Source organism: Acipenser ruthenus, chromosome 16, assembly GCF_902713425.1.
Source record: "Acipenser ruthenus chromosome 16, fAciRut3.2 maternal haplotype, whole genome shotgun sequence".
NCBI classification, from domain to species: Eukaryota; Metazoa; Chordata; class Actinopteri; order Acipenseriformes; family Acipenseridae; genus Acipenser; species Acipenser ruthenus.
The window spans coordinates 33,814,372-33,834,295 of NC_081204.1; the positions used below are offsets into that span (position 1 = coordinate 33,814,372).

General features: G+C 42.3%; 1 protein-coding gene across 1 annotated transcript; it reads left to right on the plus strand.

The window, feature by feature from the left end:
• The first annotated feature begins 309 nt into the window (after positions 1-309).
• On the plus strand, positions 310-6,063 carry LOC131697852 (uncharacterized). The gene is made up of 2 exons (XM_058989530.1): positions 310-1,967; positions 4,068-6,063. Exons 1-2 carry the CDS (start codon positions 998-1,000, stop codon positions 5,627-5,629), a joined length of 2,532 nt encoding a protein of 843 aa, XP_058845513.1. The 5' UTR covers positions 310-997; the 3' UTR covers positions 5,630-6,063.
• The last annotated feature ends 13,861 nt before the right edge of the window (positions 6,064-19,924 follow it).

Consider the following 19,924-nt stretch of genomic DNA (forward strand, 5'->3'; position numbering starts at 1 on the left):
TAATTAATATTAATGCAATGTCTCATTAGCATTAAAGCTAATTAAACTGGAGAAAACACTGATATGCCCCACTGTGTTTTTGCTCTGAAATGTCAGTAGCATCTCCTGCACAGTACATGAAGAATGCTGGAGATGGTAGCTGCAGGACATGCTGAAAGTATGTGTTCTTAAGTGATCTCTTCCCTACAACGGCAGGCTTCCATCTAATCCAATTATGTGTGTTTGTAAAACCATCTTAATATAATTGGAAAATTATCATCTTACTGAGCTGAAATAAAAATATTTATTCATACTCCCCTGTGACAAAGAGAGAGTGAATTCTTGTTTTAGATCTCCCTTCCGACCGGTGAGGGCACTGGGGAGGAGGAGCAGGCAGAGCCACGGTGCGCAACGTCACAGACCCGGTCGGGAAGCGCAGTGGCAATCGCGCATTGGACGACGGCGGTTGCCCTCGCTGACCAATGGGGACGGGACGGGGCGTACAAAAGGGGGCGTGGCCCGGGGTTCTGTTCCTTCTGGCAAGGTACAGTGCGTGTGAGACAGTGAGAGAGAGAGAGAGAAACGAGCAGGGAAACAGAGGAAGGGTTTTTGAAGACGGGTCGTCTTTGCTGTGTGGACTTTTGCTAACCCATCTGTTCTTTGTATTTTAGAGCACTAACGGGACGCTCCGGGATTACGACGGCGGAGCGACTACCCGGAAGTGCTGGTTCTGTTACCCCCCCGTGTTTTCCCGTTCCTGGATTACAAAAGGAAGACAGACTGTTTTTGTTGTTTGTTTATTTGGGACTGCAACCCCGTTTCTCTTTATGTTGTCGGGTTACACATCGTTGTGTACCCCGGCGGCCCTATTGTTTATTTGTCCCTATTATTTTTGAGTGCGTTTGGTAACCGGTTTTTAAGGAAATAAAACCCAAGCGCTTAATTGGAAAAGGACTGGAGTCTGTCATTTTGCACCACACCATCGGTCAACTCTGTCACACGTGGTGTCAGAAGTGGGATGGACCCAACCACTTTGTCGGCGATCCTGGAGGCGTTGGACAGCCGGAGGGAGGCTGAGGAACGGAGGAGGGAGGAGAGATACACGGCTCTTATCGAGAGGGTGGGGATGGGGATGACGTCAGCGGCGACGGGCCCCGTGCTGGTTGCCCCGAAGGCCCGGGCCCAGAAAATGACGGTGGAGGATGACCCGGAGGCCTACCTTGTAGCCTTTGAACGGTTGGCTACCACTGCAGCATGGCCCCGGGAGTACTGGGCGAGCCAACTTGGTCCCTGCTTGATCGGGGAAGCACAAGCAGCGTACCGGGCCATGACTGACGACGATGCCGCCCAGTATGACCTGGTTAAGCAGGCTATCCTCCGCCGTCTCAATATCACGGGGGAGACTCATCGGGTCAGATTCCGGGAGTTCCGGCGACCCCCCAACACCCGGCCCAGGGTGGTAGCCCAGCAATTATGCGACCACATGGCGCAATGGCTGAACCCCAGTCAGAAAACCGGGATTCAGATGGGGGAGGCCATTGTGATGGAACAATTCTGCCATGTGGTCGGGGCTGAGACGCAGGCATGGGTACGCCGGCATAACCCCACGACGCTAGAGCAGGCCGTGGCGTTAGCCGAGAACTACGAGGACTCCCTGGTGTCCGCCCGAACCACCCTGCTGGACTGCCCCCCTCCCTCCGCTGCCAAAGGACCGCCGTCGAACCCTTTTCCCGGACCCAGGGCCGTCAGATCACCGGCCCCGTCGGGCCACCCGGCCCCCTTACAATGGAGGCAGAGGTTGGCCCCCAGCTGGGGTAGAATGGTTCCCCCTGCCCCGCTGTCATACCAGCAGCGGGACAAATATGTACCGCCTTTACCCTCTGCCCCACCCGTCTGTTTTAGGTGCCAGCAGCCGGGACACATTGCCAGATACTGCCCGGCGGCCATGGAGTGCGACGTGGCTGCGTGTCACCTGGCGTCTGAGACAGGTAGGAAATGGGGAAATGGTCGGGAGGGCCCGTGTATGGTTGATGTTGTATTGGGGAATGTGAACACCCACGCATTAGTGGACACAGGGTGTGAGCAAACTTTAATTCGAACAGCTCTCCTTGGCGGTATGTCGTGGCAGCCACAAGGCCAGGTGGCAATCTCCTGTATCCATGGGGATACGGCGACATACCCCACTCTAAAAGTATATTTATCGGTAGGCCCGATAAAGCGCCACCTAGTAGTGGGGGTGGCCGAAAAGTTGCCACATCCAGTTATTCTGGGTCGAGACTGGCCGCAATATAAAGATTTAGTGAAAATATCGGCAGCCTCGACCACACGTGTAGACACGGCAGACCCCCGGGGAAGGGAAGTAATTGGTACTGTTTTTCCCTTCCATACAGAGCTGTTTTCTCCACTTTTTCGTCCTAGAAAAACACGCAAGGAGAGACGGAAGGAAAAGTGGGAAGGCGCATTGATAAGACACGGTTGGGGTCTGGCGGGAGAAGGTGCTGATGGTCCCAAACGTCAATCGAAGGGAGTCGGAACGCAGTGTGACCGGACGGGCGAGGTTACTGGACCCTCGAGGGTAGAGACTGCTCCAGCCCCTGTCAATATCCCGGACGTGTGGGCCTCAAGCGCGGACCTAGTGTGGGAGCAGAACAACGACCCCACACTGGTGCACGCTTGGGAACAGGTCCGGTCTATTGAGGGTAAGGATGTTGACGGCATTGGGACGCTGGTATATCCCCATTTCGTGGTAGAGGGGCACTTGCTTTATAGAGTAAACCCAGCCCCGGGCACAGGACAGCCTGTCAAACAGTTGATGGTTCCCCCGTCCTGTCGACCAGAGGTCATGAGGCTGGCGCATGACGTCCCCTTTGCAGGACATCTTGGCGTGGACAAGACGAGGGACCGAATACTGGCTCGATTTTACTGGGCAGGGCTCTACACCGAAGTGGCGAAATATGTAGCTAGCTGCCCAGAATGTCAGAGAGTAGCACCGGGTCGAGTGCGCCCCGCCCCTCTGGTCCCACTGCCTATTATCTCCACTCCCTTTGAACGCGTTGCAATGGACATAGTTGGGCCAGTGCTGCCTTCTGATTCCGGGTACACGCACATATTAGTGATGGTGGATTATGCAACGCGGTACCCGGAAGCAGTTCCGTTGCGGTCCACTAGTGCCACTGCAATTGCGAAAGAGTTAAGTCAGATTATGGCTAGGGTAGGGATCCCAAAAGAAATATTGACTGATCATGGAACAAACTTCTTGTCGAAAACGCTACAGCAGGTGTACAAAATTCTAAAAATACGTCCCATTAGGACATCCGTTTATCATCCCCAAACGGATGGGCTGGTGGAACGTTTTAACCAAACATTGAAGCAAATGTTGAAACGGTTTGTGAGTCAGGAGCAGAAACATTGGGCTACCCTTCTTCCTTACCTGCTCTTCGCAGTGAGAGAGGTGCCTCAGAGCTCAACGGGATTTTCCCCCTTCGAGCTATTATATGGCCGGCAGCCACGGGGCATCCTCGACCTGTTGAGAGAAGGTTGGGAAGAACACAAGGGCTCCTCTAAAAATGTAGTGCAGCATGTGCTCCTACTGCGTGATCGCCTTGATTTAATTGGTCGACTGGCTCAGGATAATCTCAGATCGGCTCAACATCGGCAACAGCGGCATTACAATACCAATGCACGAATTCGAACCTTTCGGCCAGGAGATAAAGTAATGCTGCTTCTTCCATCATTGGAATCGAAACTGTGTGCTAAATGGCAGGGGCCATATGAGGTGATACGGGCCATAGGATTAGTGAATTATGAAATTAGACAGCCCGATCGCCGAAATAAAACAGAAATCTATCATGTCAATTTGTTAAAGCCCTGGAAGGCAAGGGAGGTCTTATTCATAGCCCCAGGCGAGATGGAGGATGACTTAGGACCCTGTATAGAGACCCCTAGCCCCAGCCAGATTTCAATGGGGAAACAGTTACTTCCAGATCAGCAAGTAGAATTGCGTAAGTTGATTGGGAAATTTGGGGATGTGTTTTCTGACGTGCCCGGCAGAACTAACCTTACCAAATATGCTGTTATTACTCCGCCAGGGGTCACTGTTCGGGAGAGGCCCTACCGGATCCCAGAAAGCCGGCGGAGTGGCGTCCAGAACGAGGTGGGGGCGATGCTTGAACTTGGGGTCATTGAGCCTTCCAGAAGCGAGTGGTGCAGTCCTATTGTTATAGTGGCCAAGAAGGACGGCACTAATCGCTTCTGTGTCGATTTTCGAAAGGTCAATGCTATCGCCAAGTTCGACGCCTACCCCATGCCTCGGATCGACGAACTTCTCGACCGACTGGGGACGGCCGGGTTTATCTCAACTTTGGACCTGACGAAGGGATATTGGCAGATCCCTTTAACCCGCGATTCATGTGAAAAAACGGCATTTTCAACTCCGGATGGTCTGTTCCATTTTAAAACCATGCCGTTTGGGTTACATGGTGCGCCCGCCGCCTTTCAGAGACTGATGGACGAGGTGTTACATCCCCATCGTGAGTATGCAGCAGCTTATATTGACGATGTGGTGATATATAGCTCCACCTGGAGAGAGCATGTAATTCGACTTACAGCCGTCCTTCAGTCTCTGAGGGCTGCCCGGCTGACAGCCAACCTAAAAAAATGTGCGTTTGCGAAATCTGAAACTCAGTACTTAGGATTTATCATGGGAAACGGACAGGTGAAACCCGTAGCCACCAAAGTCCAGGCTTTGGTGGACGCGGCGGTCCCCAAAACTAAATCCCAGGTGAGGTCACTGTTAGGATTGGCCGGTTATTACCGCCGCTTTATCCCCGAGTATGCCACCGTGGTCGATCCTCTGGTGAACCTCACTAAGAAAAGTGCGCCAAATTTAGTCAAGTGGTCAGAAGAGTGTCAGGGAGCGTTTGAGACCATTAAGCGCAAACTGTGCCAGGCTCCTGCGCTAATATTACCAGACTTTAGCAAGAGATTCCTCCTCCATACTGACGCGTCAGAGGTTGGTTTGGGGGCGGTCTTGTCCCAGAGGGTTAACGGGGTGGAGCATCCCATTCTTTACATCAGCAAAAAAATGCTTCCTAGGGAGCGCAATTACTCGGTTGTAGAGAAGGAGTGCTTGGCCATTAAATGGGCGACTCACTCCCTCAGATATTACTTACTGGGACATTCATTTGATCTAGTCACAGACCACGCCCCACTCAGATGGTTAAGCACTATGAAGGATAGCAATGCCCGGATAACTCGGTGGTATTTGGCATTGCAGCCTTACATGTATCGTATGGTACATCGTGCAGGGAAAGATCACCAAAATGCGGATTATTTTTCCCGGGAGGGGGGAGTAATGGGGTTGGTAGGTTTGGCCGAGTGTTCCTTCGGCTCCACTCTGAGCGGTGGGATATGTGACAAAGAGAGAGTGAATTCTTGTTTTAGATCTCCCTTCCGACCGGTGAGGGCACTGGGGAGGAGGAGCAGGCAGAGCCACGGTGCGCAACGTCACAGACCCGGTCGGGAAGCGCAGTGGCAATCGCGCATTGGACGACGGCGGTTGCCCTCGCTGACCAATGGGGACGGGACGGGGCGTACAAAAGGGGGCGTGGCCCGGGGTTCTGTTCCTTCTGGCAAGGTACAGTGCGTGTGAGACAGTGAGAGAGAGAGAGAGAAACGAGCAGGGAAACAGAGGAAGGGTTTTTGAAGACGGGTCGTCTTTGCTGTGTGGACTTTTGCTAACCCATCTGTTCTTTGTATTTTAGAGCACTAACGGGACGCTCCGGGATTACGACGGCGGAGCGACTACCCGGAAGTGCTGGTTCTGTTACCCCCCCGTGTTTTCCCGTTCCTGGATTACAAAAGGAAGACAGACTGTTTTTGTTGTTTGTTTATTTGGGACTGCAACCCCGTTTCTCTTTATGTTGTCGGGTTACACATCGTTGTGTACCCCGGCGGCCCTATTGTTTATTTGTCCCTATTATTTTTGAGTGCGTTTGGTAACCGGTTTTTAAGGAAATAAAACCCAAGCGCTTAATTGGAAAAGGACTGGAGTCTGTCATTTTGCACCACACCATCGGTCAACTCTGTCACATCCCCCTGTTCAAGTTTAAAATAAACCATCATTAAAGCAAAGTTTATTTTTAAAACAGTTACTATATTACATGTCAGCTTGGTGGTTGAGGATTTAAAATTGCTTTATAATGTACCCAGGCATATAGTTGGAGAGGCTCTTTGACTCAGGCTTATTGCGTTTAATTAATAAAACAGAATAACTTATACGGACTGCTTGAAGTCAAGAACTGCAAAACCTGGTGTACTGAAGCAAGCAGAGGAAACTCAACAGCCTGCCCAGAAGGGTGTAGAAGGCCAGTGGTACCAGTGTGGTATACAGAAGGCAGCTAGGGCATGGTGCAGTGGTCATGGTGGTCATGTCAAATTATGAATCACCTCTACCGTTTTGCAGAAGAGAAAAACAAGTATAGCAGTAATTATTTCTTAATGTTTGTATTTACTTGTCTTACTGTTTCCTGAAGTGGGGTATTTCAGGATTGTCTGATGCTTCACACTGGACGCTGCAGTAACACTTACCTACATACCTAACAGGTAGCTTATGTTTATCAATAGCGTATGTTTTTAGGGGAATCTTAGACACTCAAAAGAGGCAGAGTGAAAGCCCTCTTGAAAGTCAAGAATTGTGCATGGCTCCTGATTCCATTCACTATTGTACCCGGGGCAATAGGTGTTCGACCTGTGTGACCAGCAGTAATGATGGCAAATGGTCATTGCTGTAAAATCTCTTCATGCCTTAGCCCACCTTACGTGTTCTACTCAATCTTCTTGACAAGTCCACTAATTAGTTAGAGGAACACAAACAGAGAGGTGTGCCCTCAAATTGCTTTCAGATTTTGCCCTATAGACATTCACTGGTAGTAATGAAAGCCTAGGGTATAACACTCACGGTGACACAGTGTTTATTTAACAAGACCTGCAAAAAATGAATTTACCTAAAATTAAACATAACTGCAACCAGCTGCATCAAGCAGATATACTACATGGGAAAAAACAGACCTAAAAGCTGCTTTTATCTTGACAATAAGAATGTGTTGTGGCACACAAGACAATTTACCCAATCTCTAGAAACAATAGTTTGGGCTTGAGATCAAAACTGACCAGAATAAGATGATTTGAGGTTTTCTGATCTTTGAAAGGACTATATGGTTCCCATTAACACAATTCTACTTATATTCAACAACTTGGAGTCCATTGCCAATACTTTGACAGAGTCTTTATGTGTTCAAAGGGAAGCCCAAAATGCAATGTGTGAATGCTAGGTTACGAGTCCTTTACATTTCCCATGTACAACGTATATTATACTGTATTACTGAACCCCAGGTGTCAATGAGTAAGTAGTGTACCTTACCCTTAAACTCAACTGTAGTCTTGAAGAGCCCATTCGGGTGCCCTTGATCTGGTAATATGTTGGGCTGACACTGGATGTTATATCATAAATTGTGTTGATATAAATCATACATTGTGTTGATTTGTTAAACAATTGCATTTAATATATCAAACAGTAAATCTTGATCGCAAACGAATGACAGTGAATGGTGACACCTTTCACCATTCAGTACATCATCAGCAGGTGATCAGAACAATGACTTGGGCCAGGCTGTTACTGTATAAGTACTGTTCACGTACATAGAGAATAATATATGGCAAACAGTGTATTATAAAGCAGTCTAATTCCACCAAGGGGACCTGATGGAGAAATGAAAAATACAAGAGCAAGGTATAACGCTTCAGTCTGTATTATAGTCCTGTAATATAAGTGGAGTGAACATATTAACTCAGAAGTGCTTCATTATCATTATATAAAGGACCAGCATATTAATGAAGAGCAGGTGAAGATGATTCGTGCAACTGTGCATTCATTATGTTTCGGAGGTCTTATATATATATATATATATATAAGGAAGTCTTATATAGAATTCGTCGGAATAACGACAGATACAATTTCAGTTCTGCTGACCCCCCAGCCTAAAGCAAACTATATTTTTAACAGGTCTGACTCAATTGCAGTGACAATTTTAAGACAGGCTAAATGTGGTTCAATATGTTTACGTTATCACCACCAAGCCACCAACCAGGGCACCCACATGTGTTCCCAGCCATCTCTTTGACCCCAGAGCAGGTTTTTTTTTTATTTACAGCATGTGCAAACCACAGGCATACTTTATTTGGGCAGGTGTTACCTGCTGCTATCGATCTGGGGGTTTCACGTGTTTACATAAAGCAATTACACCATTTACAAGACTACCTGAGGATAGAGGGGGAAAAACAATCTTTGTATATGTCATCTAATCACCTGACTTTGCTGAATCCAGCCTGGCCATGTACTGTAGAACATAAAAACTATATATTTATCTTGAGTGTTAAATAATTCATGGCGCTTCTCAACACCTGTCTAGTTTCAACCCTTTAAGCATGACATCCAGCTTCACACGTAAAGAAACTTGAGAGATATAAAGCTGCACATTAGTCCCTGTCTCAATCTGATGGAACCAAATTGCCTTTCACCGGACTAGGCTAGGGGTGGTAGTCGCTGTCACCGAAAATTACCCTAAAAAAGTTTTCAGACCAACAGCTATGGCTTTCTTCCCAGAAACTCTTATATCTGTAAAGGTTTGGCAGCATCTTGAATGTCATCACTTCGTGCCGCTTCTTGTTTCAATGGTTGACTCATGAAATTCAGTGACAGGAAGGCTGGTCTTTGTGCTTCCTCTAGGAGACGCTGCCAGCAAACATACTTCTCTAATGAGACTGCCTGCCTGTCTGCTTGTGGCAAGACTTGAAACAAACCAGATTACAGCTCCAGGTAAATGGAAATCATATGGGGTTTTTATATATATTATCCTAATATTTCATCTTTAACAGTGGGAAAAATATATTAAGTGATACTTTATACCATCTATATTAAAAAGAAATACCATATATATATATATATATATATATATATATATATATATATATATATATATTGTCTGTTTAATATCCTGTTATTTGTTATTCTCTAGTGAATCCTTTTCAACCACTTCCAAAAGTTAAATTTATGTACTAAGGGAGTTTGATTACCAACTGGGATGTGGAACTGTAAATTATGCCCCCTCTGCAATTGTGAATTAGTAAATGAACAAAGTAAAAATGAGTAAATGAATAAAGTAAAAAATCTCATCACAAAATAACAGTTTCAGACGGAACAGAAACTGCAGATGTTCACCCCTAGTGGTCATTTTACAAACAGCCCCTCTTTAGAAAGTCAGCTGTTAATAAAGGATATTGCTTGTTAGCCTGGTAAATCCAGAACAAAGATAACTGTATAACAGGTTGGAAATGAAGTATTATGAACACGTAGAAGCTGTACAGTATGTGGGAGTTTTGAAAACATGCATTGCATTAGTTCCCTTGAAAAAGCAATCCAGATTCAATACCATGTTAAAAGGAAACGAAATCTAATCTTTGCCTTAAACATCACAGAGCTAAAAAAAAATCTCTATACAATTCCTTGGCAGACATCAGCCATGTTGCATAGCTGAGCTGTGACACAAAGCACAGTCACATCTCTTTTAAGAAGAATCTTAAGGGTCCTCTGAGAAAGCCACGTCTGTTTTCAAGGTTTACACCACTGAACCTTTCCACCATTCCCAGAGCAGCTGTCTGAGTGTATATAAGGAGGGTATTCTTTAAGGAAAAAGAAGTATTCCTAAAAAGAAAGGGGGTTGTAACTCCCTAAGGAATATCGGGTGGGACAAGCCTTAGTCAGCAACATGATTACATTATTCCCTGCTGTTTTAAGTGCTTGATTAATTGGTAGTGCTAATGGTAACCTTTATCAGTAGGCTATTATTCCACAAATAACAGCCTTGTTCCTATTACATAAACCCTGGAAAAGTAAAAGGATAAGAAAAGATGAGAACACAAAATGCCATGACATGAAAGGCAAATAAACAGAATATGAAAAGGGGCTTTTGTTTCATGCATTTCTATGGTTACAAAAAATAGCCAGCGGAGTGTATAATTGAAAGATTAATGGATGCATTTTCATGCTAATAACCATAATCTAGCTCCCTAGGATGCAATGCCTTTGGGATTCTGTACCCCCCATTTCCTGTGGTATTAGGTGTATTTTTCACAAAAGCAAATTTATTTATTTTTCTTTGTTTTTGACGTCGTGCCATTTTCTATACCAGCATCCCAGTTTATAATTAAAGATTATTTGCCGCTTTCCTACGGCAATTAAAAACAAGGTTCTTTTGAATAGGAGAGCTCCATTCTTGCTGCTTTCTTGCTGCTGTGTGGGCTTGTGAAAAAGAGAAAAGCCTACTGGATAACTCTGGAATGCAGTCATTATTTGGTATTAAAAGCCTCGCTGGTGCCAGCGTGCCACTAATTCAAATGCAATTATGTGTGATCTAACTTTTGTAGTATTCCCACGTGATTCATAGCTGTGTTTGAAATAGGCTAATGCTGATCAATGTCCCGTCCCCTCTCCAAAAATATTTGGGTACCAATCCTGAATCCATTGATGTTGTGCGCACTGATTAAAGTACTGGCACTTTTTTAAAAACTGTTCCAAGCATTCATACTGCATGGATTAAATAATTAAAATTAACCCATAACCCAGTCTTTATTATACTTGAATAGACCCTTATTTTATAAGTGTGCTAACAAAACACATGCCATTTATTTACCTGAATACCTGTACATAATAAATACATGTATTGATTTTCGCAAATGTAAAAAAATCGAACTATTTGTGATGTATTAAACACTGAATATGTATTCCAATTTCCAAGAACTTTAAACAAAGTATGTGCCGCACTTGTATAATAAATAACAAATACTGCTATTCTTATTAAAACAGACATTATTTAAAATCGAAAAGAGATTTATAATATATTTCTACAGATTTTTTTTTAATTGATAAACTGCTGTGCATACCAATAAAGTTGTATCAATTAAGTATATTATTCCCTTGGGGCTTTAAAAATTCCTCAGTTTGTGCATAGAAAACGTGTCAGGTGATCTCCTGATAACAGTTCCTAACATTGTAACTCATTATGTCACTTAATGCAGTGAATTGTGCTCTTCATTACAAGAGAAATCCAGACAGTGGCTGAACAAGCCTACACTCTGTTCGCTATCTGACTGACAGTGTAAAGGTTTCCTGAGCTGCGTGTGCATGTATCAAAGCAGGACGTTTCCAAGCGCTGAACCCCTTTGGCTTTGAGTTCTGCATGGAGAGTCGAGATGGGTAATGCAGGTGAATGACTGACTGGGCTGTTACTTGGTTTCAGCTTGTCGGGAGACTAAGAGCCAGATTCAGAAACATTTGATCTTATCATGGCCTGCAGGGCATTGGCATTCCTACATTATGGCATTTGAAGCAGCTGCATATTAACAATGGAGAGAATGAGAAGATAATTGGGAGGGGGGGGGGGGTGATAAACGGTTCAGTGAGGGGGCTTTTCTGTGCTCTGTTGGTAATGAAAATGAATTACATCTCAATATAGGATGAAATTTAAAGTGAAGAAAAGATTTTTTTTTGCTGTGTTATTTAAGGTAAGGCTATGAGCCTTCAGTTTCTACATGCATGTGTTTTTCTTTTTATCCTTTGTGGTTTTTTCATTTTATGTAGGTGGGTGGACACCTGGGGATTAGACAGCCATTCTATAGATAGATATATATAGATAGACAAAGCAAAAGAGGGCCTATCTACTGAAAATCTGAAAATGTGCAGTACTGTATGAAGGGTTTTGTCTGCCAGACTTCTCATTTCGTTCTCTGATGATTATTCCTTTGGAAAGTTGTTAACCGACACATATTGAAGGAAACATACTTATTTAAATTGCACATTATAAAAACCAAAGATATTTTGTAGAGATTATATTCAGTGTTGTGGGTACAAGACGGGCGAGCTTCACATGTTGTTTGCTTTGATGTCATCGCTAAGCGTGCCTTTCAGACTGAACAGAGACTGCTTGGAAATTCTTCAAGGTGCAATATTGTTCTTTAGTCTCCCCAAACCAGAGAAAGCACATTTCTATTAACTTGTGAAGGCATGCAGCCCCACACACCTTCAGCCTTCAAACCTGTGAGCGGCCTGTGCTTCCAGATTTCCTGTGGTTTATCAATTTCAGATCCATTTGTGCGACCTTCTCAACTGTGCGTGTCTCAAAATTTTAAAAATGGTGTGTGAAAAAGGCATAAATCAGCCCTCACTTAATGCATTAGGACTGGGCCTGCCTATTACTCATAAAATTTAACTTCCCTTTCCTATCCCCTGATGTGGCTCTGATAAATGAAAGCAGTCTGCTTCTTAAGAGACCTGGTGAGTACATGTGGAGGCTGCCTTTTGAGTTGACATTCCTGCTTTAAGAAAGAACCGCTATCTGGAGTTGAGTACTGTTTAATGTTTAATTACAAAGGAAAAACACATTGTTGTGCATGTTTATTTACACTGTATTTACATATGTGGCTGTTTACAATGCAATTACAGTTTAAATAGAGAAATAATGTTGTGAAGCATGTTAGAAATAACTGACAAAGTGAGCAGCACCACAAGACAACCACATGTGGAGTAACTTAACAACAAACTGCCTACATTTGTTCCATTCTGTTTTGATGTAATAAATAAGAAAATAATTCCCCCCTTAGGCAGTCTAGAATTATCACCCTTACAAACAACAGCGAGTTTTACATTCTGATTAAAATGTTGTTATCGAGTAACACTGTACCTTTATGCATCATTGTGACTTGAATTATGTCAAAGTGGAACTGACGCAGACACAAACTGGTTTAGTTTAAAGATGGAGGAAACCCCTATCTGACCCCAATTAACCTGATTAGCGATTAAGTCTTTCAAAATTAACTTTTTTATCTGGGACAAAAAAAAAATCTTATATTAAATCTTTAAAAAGATCACTGGAAAAAAATACCAACAGTATCTGCCTGTCAGTAGTCATCGAGCAGCAGAATTTGTATAATTGGCTGACTTAATATGGTGCCTGCTTAAAATATACAGCATTTGTCCTCATTCAGATGTCAAATGTTGGTGCTATTGCCAAGAGGTAAGTTTTTTTTAAGTGCCTAGAATTTAAATCTATTTTTCTTATAATGACAAGATTTTGAATAAGCAGATGGTATATTTCCTGAATTCACTTTTATTAATTGCATAGTAATTCACTGGCAGACATGATTCATTGTGTATTGCCACATACATCTACAGACCCTGATAAGTTTGACTGGGAAAGACCGGACATCAATCTGCAAAGCTTCGAAGGGAGCTAGTTTAAAAGTACTTTGGGTTTTTGGAGCAGCAATTTACACCACATTGGAATTAAGATACTGAACACGAATGAATGTATGTTGTTGCATATCCACTGCATGTTGTTAATTAAGTAATACAGAAAATGTCAGTGTGGGGATAAGATGGAAGGGATCATTGAATTGGGAGTGGCTGGAAAGAATGTTCCTCTAAATTGCATTGGGATTATGGTTACATCAAAAGCTATGTAATTACTTATGAATTAACACATGGTCTTATACTGCATTAGATAATTTAATAAACAATGGGTGAAGAGAGAAGGGTTCCATCAACAGTTTGCAGTTAACCTCCAACCACAGTCAGATTTTCTCCTCAATTAAGATCCCACCGCACCTAAAGATGATGGGTCATGTGCTCCAACAGCTCTGTAACTTTAGCGTTTCTATGGATGTTACATAGTTGATTTTACATGGTATTGGACCAATGTGTAATACTAAAGCACAAGCTTTCAACAGCACAGAGGGTGTAGCACCTGCTAAAGACTTTCACAGATGTGTCCTGCAGTACTGGTAAGCCCTAGCCAACCCCTCCCGAGAGACTGGGCTACATCCAAAACCGCTCCCCTAGAGTGATATATTGACATTAATGATGATAATGTTGATTTTATTATTGAGGAGAAACAGTGTCCACTGTAGCAGATATGCCATTACCGATACAACAGACATGAGCCAAATGCACTAATAATTTGCCACAGAGAAAAGTTTTGTCCACGTTTTTGTACAAGGAAAAAAGCAAACTGAACAAGCAAATAAAAAAAGAAGAAAAAAAATGACAAATAGAGAATGTGGTCCAACGTTTCAATATTAGAAGTTGGACTGGTGAAGCATTACAAATAAAACTGATAGGGTAAGTGAATTATGATTTAAATCTGTCCATAAAGGTGAGGTCCCCTCTTTCCTGACCCACTGCTCCTGAACATAAAGAGAAATCCCCCACATGTATTCTTCTCAGTCATTAGAGAGCCCTTTCACTGTGCACTCTCCTACCAATCCAAGGCTCAATTATCTCTAGTAGCAAGACTGTGACACTCAACTACCTTCATTAAAAAGCATGACATCACTTTCCACCAATCCTCTGCAGTTTTCTGCCACTTGAAAAGCACTACCCTGAGAGTAATTACAGGTTCATTGTGTCCAAATAGAGCAAGTTCTCCACCTGGCTCAGCCTTCTTTCCAGAAGGAATCAGCTAGCCTAGCACTCTACAGCACTAATAGGAAGGGACAGGGGATAAAAGACATTGACATCCATTTCATTCTTGGTTTCCTTTTTGTTTATCAAGATAAATAACGATGGGAACTAGCTACTTTTTTCAGATTTAATTTTTAGTTAAGCTCATTTATCCTGTCCCTAGGAGATCCACTGTCTCAGCAACAGGGGATATGCCTGATGCAATCTCCAATATGTGCAACAACGGGACCTAATACCTGCTGCACAAGATGTGAGTGTGCAGTGCTCGGGTTGGAAAAAATTCAAATTGAAAATGAGAGTACGTTTGGAAAATAAGCAGTGACTTGCAAGCAAGTTGTTCCCTCATACAGTTTGAACTGTTGCATGCAATCACATACTGATCCCACAGTGCCTGAAAACCTGAATAGGTTTTATTTGAATTGCAGAATAGCGCTGATTTATTTTATTTTTTTTATCGGAGAGTTTCTTTTGTGTGTCCATTGTGTGTCTTTCTATCTTCCTGTTGTTACAAAGCCTGGATTACAGCGAAGAGTAATCTTTCAGACCATGCCTGTTTATAAACTCTGTCAGGCAGTTTAAACTGCTTACATATTGGGTTGAACTAGTGTGTGAAACAACATTGTAGTTTGTTGACAGCTGTGTGATTTGTTTGAAAAGTTGAGGAGGCTTAAACCACCATCCTGTGTAGTCGTAACATGCAAATGTCTTTCATTTTCATCCATGTGAAATTGGGGGGACAGCCTTGGGGCCCAGGCATTACCTGTAGACAACAGATATAATAAGCCTCGCTTGTGCTTTATTCTCAAAGTTTTGTGAACTGCAGATACTCTGGACTCAGATTGTGTTTAAATAACATTCTGTAACAGTGGAATGCATGCAAAAAAAAAAACCCAAAAACCACACTTGTGCTACTATCTGCAAATCTCTTACAGTGCACAACTGAGTAAAAATAGTACTCTTTTACATGTTTAGCCGCAGAAAACACAAACATTGGATTAAAATATTGGACACAGCCTAGAAGAACAGACATAGCTTAGGGGAGCAATTTAAAAAAGCAAGTTATTGTACTGAGTAATGGGTTTGGACCTGATAATGAGTCAACTCCCATGAGAATTGTTTTGATGATCGTAATTGTCTCCAAATTAAAACTCCAAATTAAAATGTGTGGGTTCTTGTCATAAAGACGGCTGGAGTGGGTGGTGTCAGACCAGAGCCAGGAAATAAACAACAGAGACTTGGGGTTTTGGTGATGCTGAGTGCATGATCGCGCTCAGCATTTAATAATCAGAACAGAAAATAAAAAGGTTGTACAAACAAAACACAAAAACAGGACACGGCACTTACGCCAAAATAGATATATAAACAAAATGGACTAAACAGTAAACAGACAAACGAGCAGACAAACACGGTGAGTGAGAACACTTATATTTGCATTCTTATTATTTTTACAATTATTACCTCCGTCTCCTATCCCGTTCTCCACTCACGAACACCCAAGTGAAAACATGCTGCTTTTATGCAGTTGTACCGAGACTCAATTGCTAGTCAATCATCCAATTGGAATCTCGGTACAACTGCACGTGAATTAATTAAGTGTACTCCCGTGACCACACATTACATTTTAACTAGCACGTGAAGTGACCTGTGCCATCCTTGTGCCTAAATACAAATCTACATTTTTAAATACACGTGAAACACAGACCCGTTTATATCCCGTGTACCATCTCTATAGACCAACATTTACACGCAACACGTAACATACAACATATAACACACACTACGCACAAGGGCGTGGCCACATTGCCACAGTGCTCAATTAATTTTTCTCTTTCAATTTTCTTAACCCCATATCTAATAAAATGTGCCTGGTATCACAGATCCCGAATAGAAATAATCTTGAAACCATCCATAGACTGTTTTAATATATACAGGAAATCATATTAGTTCATATGCAACTGCATTTGGACTAACCAGGTTTGTATCCATGTCTGAATATAACATAAAGGCCTTACGTCTGTCCTTTACCTGGAATGGAAAGCAGAGCTATCCTGTACGGTATTTCTTCTGGGACCATGTGATAGATAGAACACCTTTGACAATGCCCACCCTGGTGTGCTGCTTCTGTAGGGTTCTGCTCAATATCATCACATGTGTGGAATGCCTTGGTTTACCCTCTTATACATGTATACATAAGCAGGCACATTGATTTGCAGTTGGTGATGATGTCTCCTGAGGTCCTACCACGCAGAAGTGAAAAGACTGTTGTACTACGTCCACAGACCACTCTTCGCGTCAGCAGGTGATTAAAAGATTGGAAAATACACACAAGACTTGAACTATGACCGTGTGTAATATTAATGCACCGATGTGCAGTTTACAGTCGAAGAATGTGGCAAATCAGTGTTAATTATGTTGCCCAATGCAGCAGGTTACCAACAGGTAGACTCTGAATTAAGGCTATACTGGGGTAAGGAAAAGAATACTGGAAACCCTTGATCTTTTAGTTGCTCTTTAAGTGTTTTAGCAAACACGAAAGGTCACTTTTATTTGTATTTTTATTTTTTCAAAAATTTGACATTTCATCGAGCTGAAGCCACCGAGCGGTTAGTTGTTTTTTTTGGGGGGAGGGGGGGAGAGGGGCAAGAGACAATGGCTTAGAGTTGTGGGGGAGAGCCATGGAGAATCAGGTTAGAGGCATCATAAGCTTTTAACCTCCTCGAATGAATTCGAAGAAAGAATCTCAAAGGGTATCGAAGCCTTAATACACTATAGAATTCCTGCTGAGCCTTTTTTAAAGGATTTCTCGGATTCTTTGAAAGGGTTTTTTTTTTCACGGTGGTTTTCAACTCTTGTTCTCTGTTAAGTAGGTTTTCAATTTTTTAGGGTTTAATACCGTCATGGATTTTGGCCCATTAGACAACTATCGAAAAGCAGGCTGAACAAAATCCCAAATCCTTAAGTTTAAATGGTCTTATTATTCTGGCTATTTAAACCTTAAAATAAATGTGCCAGACGTAAAAGCTTCAGACATATAAACTTTTTTTTTTTTTTTTTTTTTTTAAACAGAGTAACGACATCTGGCAAAGAAAATTAAGGAAAAAAAATCTGTCTATCTATCTATCTATTTATATGTATATGCATTGAAGTCAATGGGTCAGTATCTGATAATACAAAAAAGCAAAGCCTTCTGCAGCCTACTGTACAGTATGTGCTTTGGGGATTTATTAAGATTTTGATGCCACCTGGTTGCTCCTGTTTAGTCAGAGTCAAGCTGGGTTAGGCTGGATTGACACACATTTAAAAATGCCCAACCCGTTTTTTTTTTGTTGTTGTTGTTGTTTTCTTTTCCTAAATTGACATCCTATACTTAATATATTTAATTTATTATTATTGGTTCTTTAATTTAACATATTTGCAAATGTTGCAAAAATATCTTCAAGCTTTTACGCCTGCTGTTGCGACAGCAAAGCTCAATCTGTTTCAGGCTTATTCTGTTGTTTTCAGATGAAATCTCATGGACAGCGAGTTTTGCATGCTCTTAGGTCTCTGCACAGTCTAACCACATCCAGGAGATCACAATCTTGCTGATTTGACATTTTGACCCACAAACTCGGTTGACAAAAAAAGGAACCAGGCAGCTGTTTGACTTGATAGTTAGTAAAATAAAAATATTGTGGCCCTGAAGAACCCAAAAACCCTCTTACAACAAGAGACCTATAAAAAATCAAAAATCCATTGCTGTGGCTTCAGAGTAGGTGGGCTGGGGAGGGTCAGAAAGAGAGATAACTTTCTGACTTTAAGTTAAAAACCATTTTCTCTCAGCTATATTACTAATACATCTAATTAATTATTAGATTTCAGTATCTTTTTTTTTATCTACATGCCATATTTTAAGTATCAAATATGTACTCAAGATCTGAACAGGAAAAATAAAACAAAAAATATTTTCCAAGTGACCTGGATCGACTTTGAATTCCAAGCTGTTCCACAATTAGCTCTCACAACTCCAGCAAATACCTGTAAAGCTTTAGAGAAGGTACTGACATGTTAACATTTTCATGCAGTAATTGGTATTTCAATTTAACATCTGAACACGTTTGGTGTAACAGAAGGTACTCTTTACAAATCTCCTGTAGCCACAAAAAATATGCTCTAAGCATCTAGAGCCACTGTCTTTAGATTGTGTAGGTTTTACAATGTCAAATAATGAATCCTTCCAAGCGGGGTCTGATGGAACCCTAGTGTTTGCTCTTCTGCTTGCCACTGCAATATCTTTTAGATTGTAATTGCAAGCAGGATATCTTCTTCTGAAAGTAACCGACACACCCAGGACAGCCCCAGAGTACAGCATAATAGTTAAAAAACTGCTATTTCCAGATAGCATCCAGACAATAGCTCAAGAAGGCTAAGGCTACTGTGATAAGCGCAGATATTGCACATTTGGCCGAAAAATAAATAGACCCTGTCATATCAAGATTCACAGATAGATTGATGGTTATACATTAGGTATTAGTTAAAAGCATTAGTTTATGCCTATTGAATTACAATGAAATTCCAACCTTAATCATTAATTCATTCAAAAAATAAAACATCCCCATGTTCATATTTGCCCGACACTGCAGGCTGAGCCCTAGTGTGTGAACAGATATGAGGAGCCATCTCCCTTTGCTCCTCTGCTTGAGCACCATTCCATGCAGATGGCTTGATCCCGGGATTGACTGAATCACTGGTTTCAGATACTGTGAAGGGAACGCACATTCTTTTCAAGCCATTTTCATCTTCTTCTAAAATGGTTCCTCCTCATCTCACATTCACCACTTAAGCCCTCAGTAAGTGGTAGTTTTATATCTGACCGGCTTCCCTTTCCTCTTCGGAGTCTCTATTGCATTGCTGTTTCTCAAGCATACTATACTTTTAACTCATTTATAATTCACTATGAGACGGTTATTACTAGGATTTCAGTCTAATGGCCCCAGCACTGGCATGCAACATAAGCACTGATATAAGTACTGCGTAAAAGCAATGTATTATTATTATTTCTTTATTTAGCAGATGCATTTATCCAAGGTGACTTACAGAGACTAGGGTGTGTGAACTATGCATCAGCTGCAGAGTCACTTACAATTACATCTCACCCGAAAGACGAAGCACAAGGAGGTTAAGTGACTTGCTCAGGGTCACACAATGAGTCAATGGCTGAGGTGGGATTTGAACCGGGGACCTCCTGGTTACAAGCCCTTTTCTTTAACCACTGGACCACACAGCCTCCTATATGTAATCAAATATCACATTATAACATGTTGGAGAAATAAAGTAATATGCTTTGGTTCTGTGGTACAGTAACTTTATATTGAATATGAATGACTATTGCTG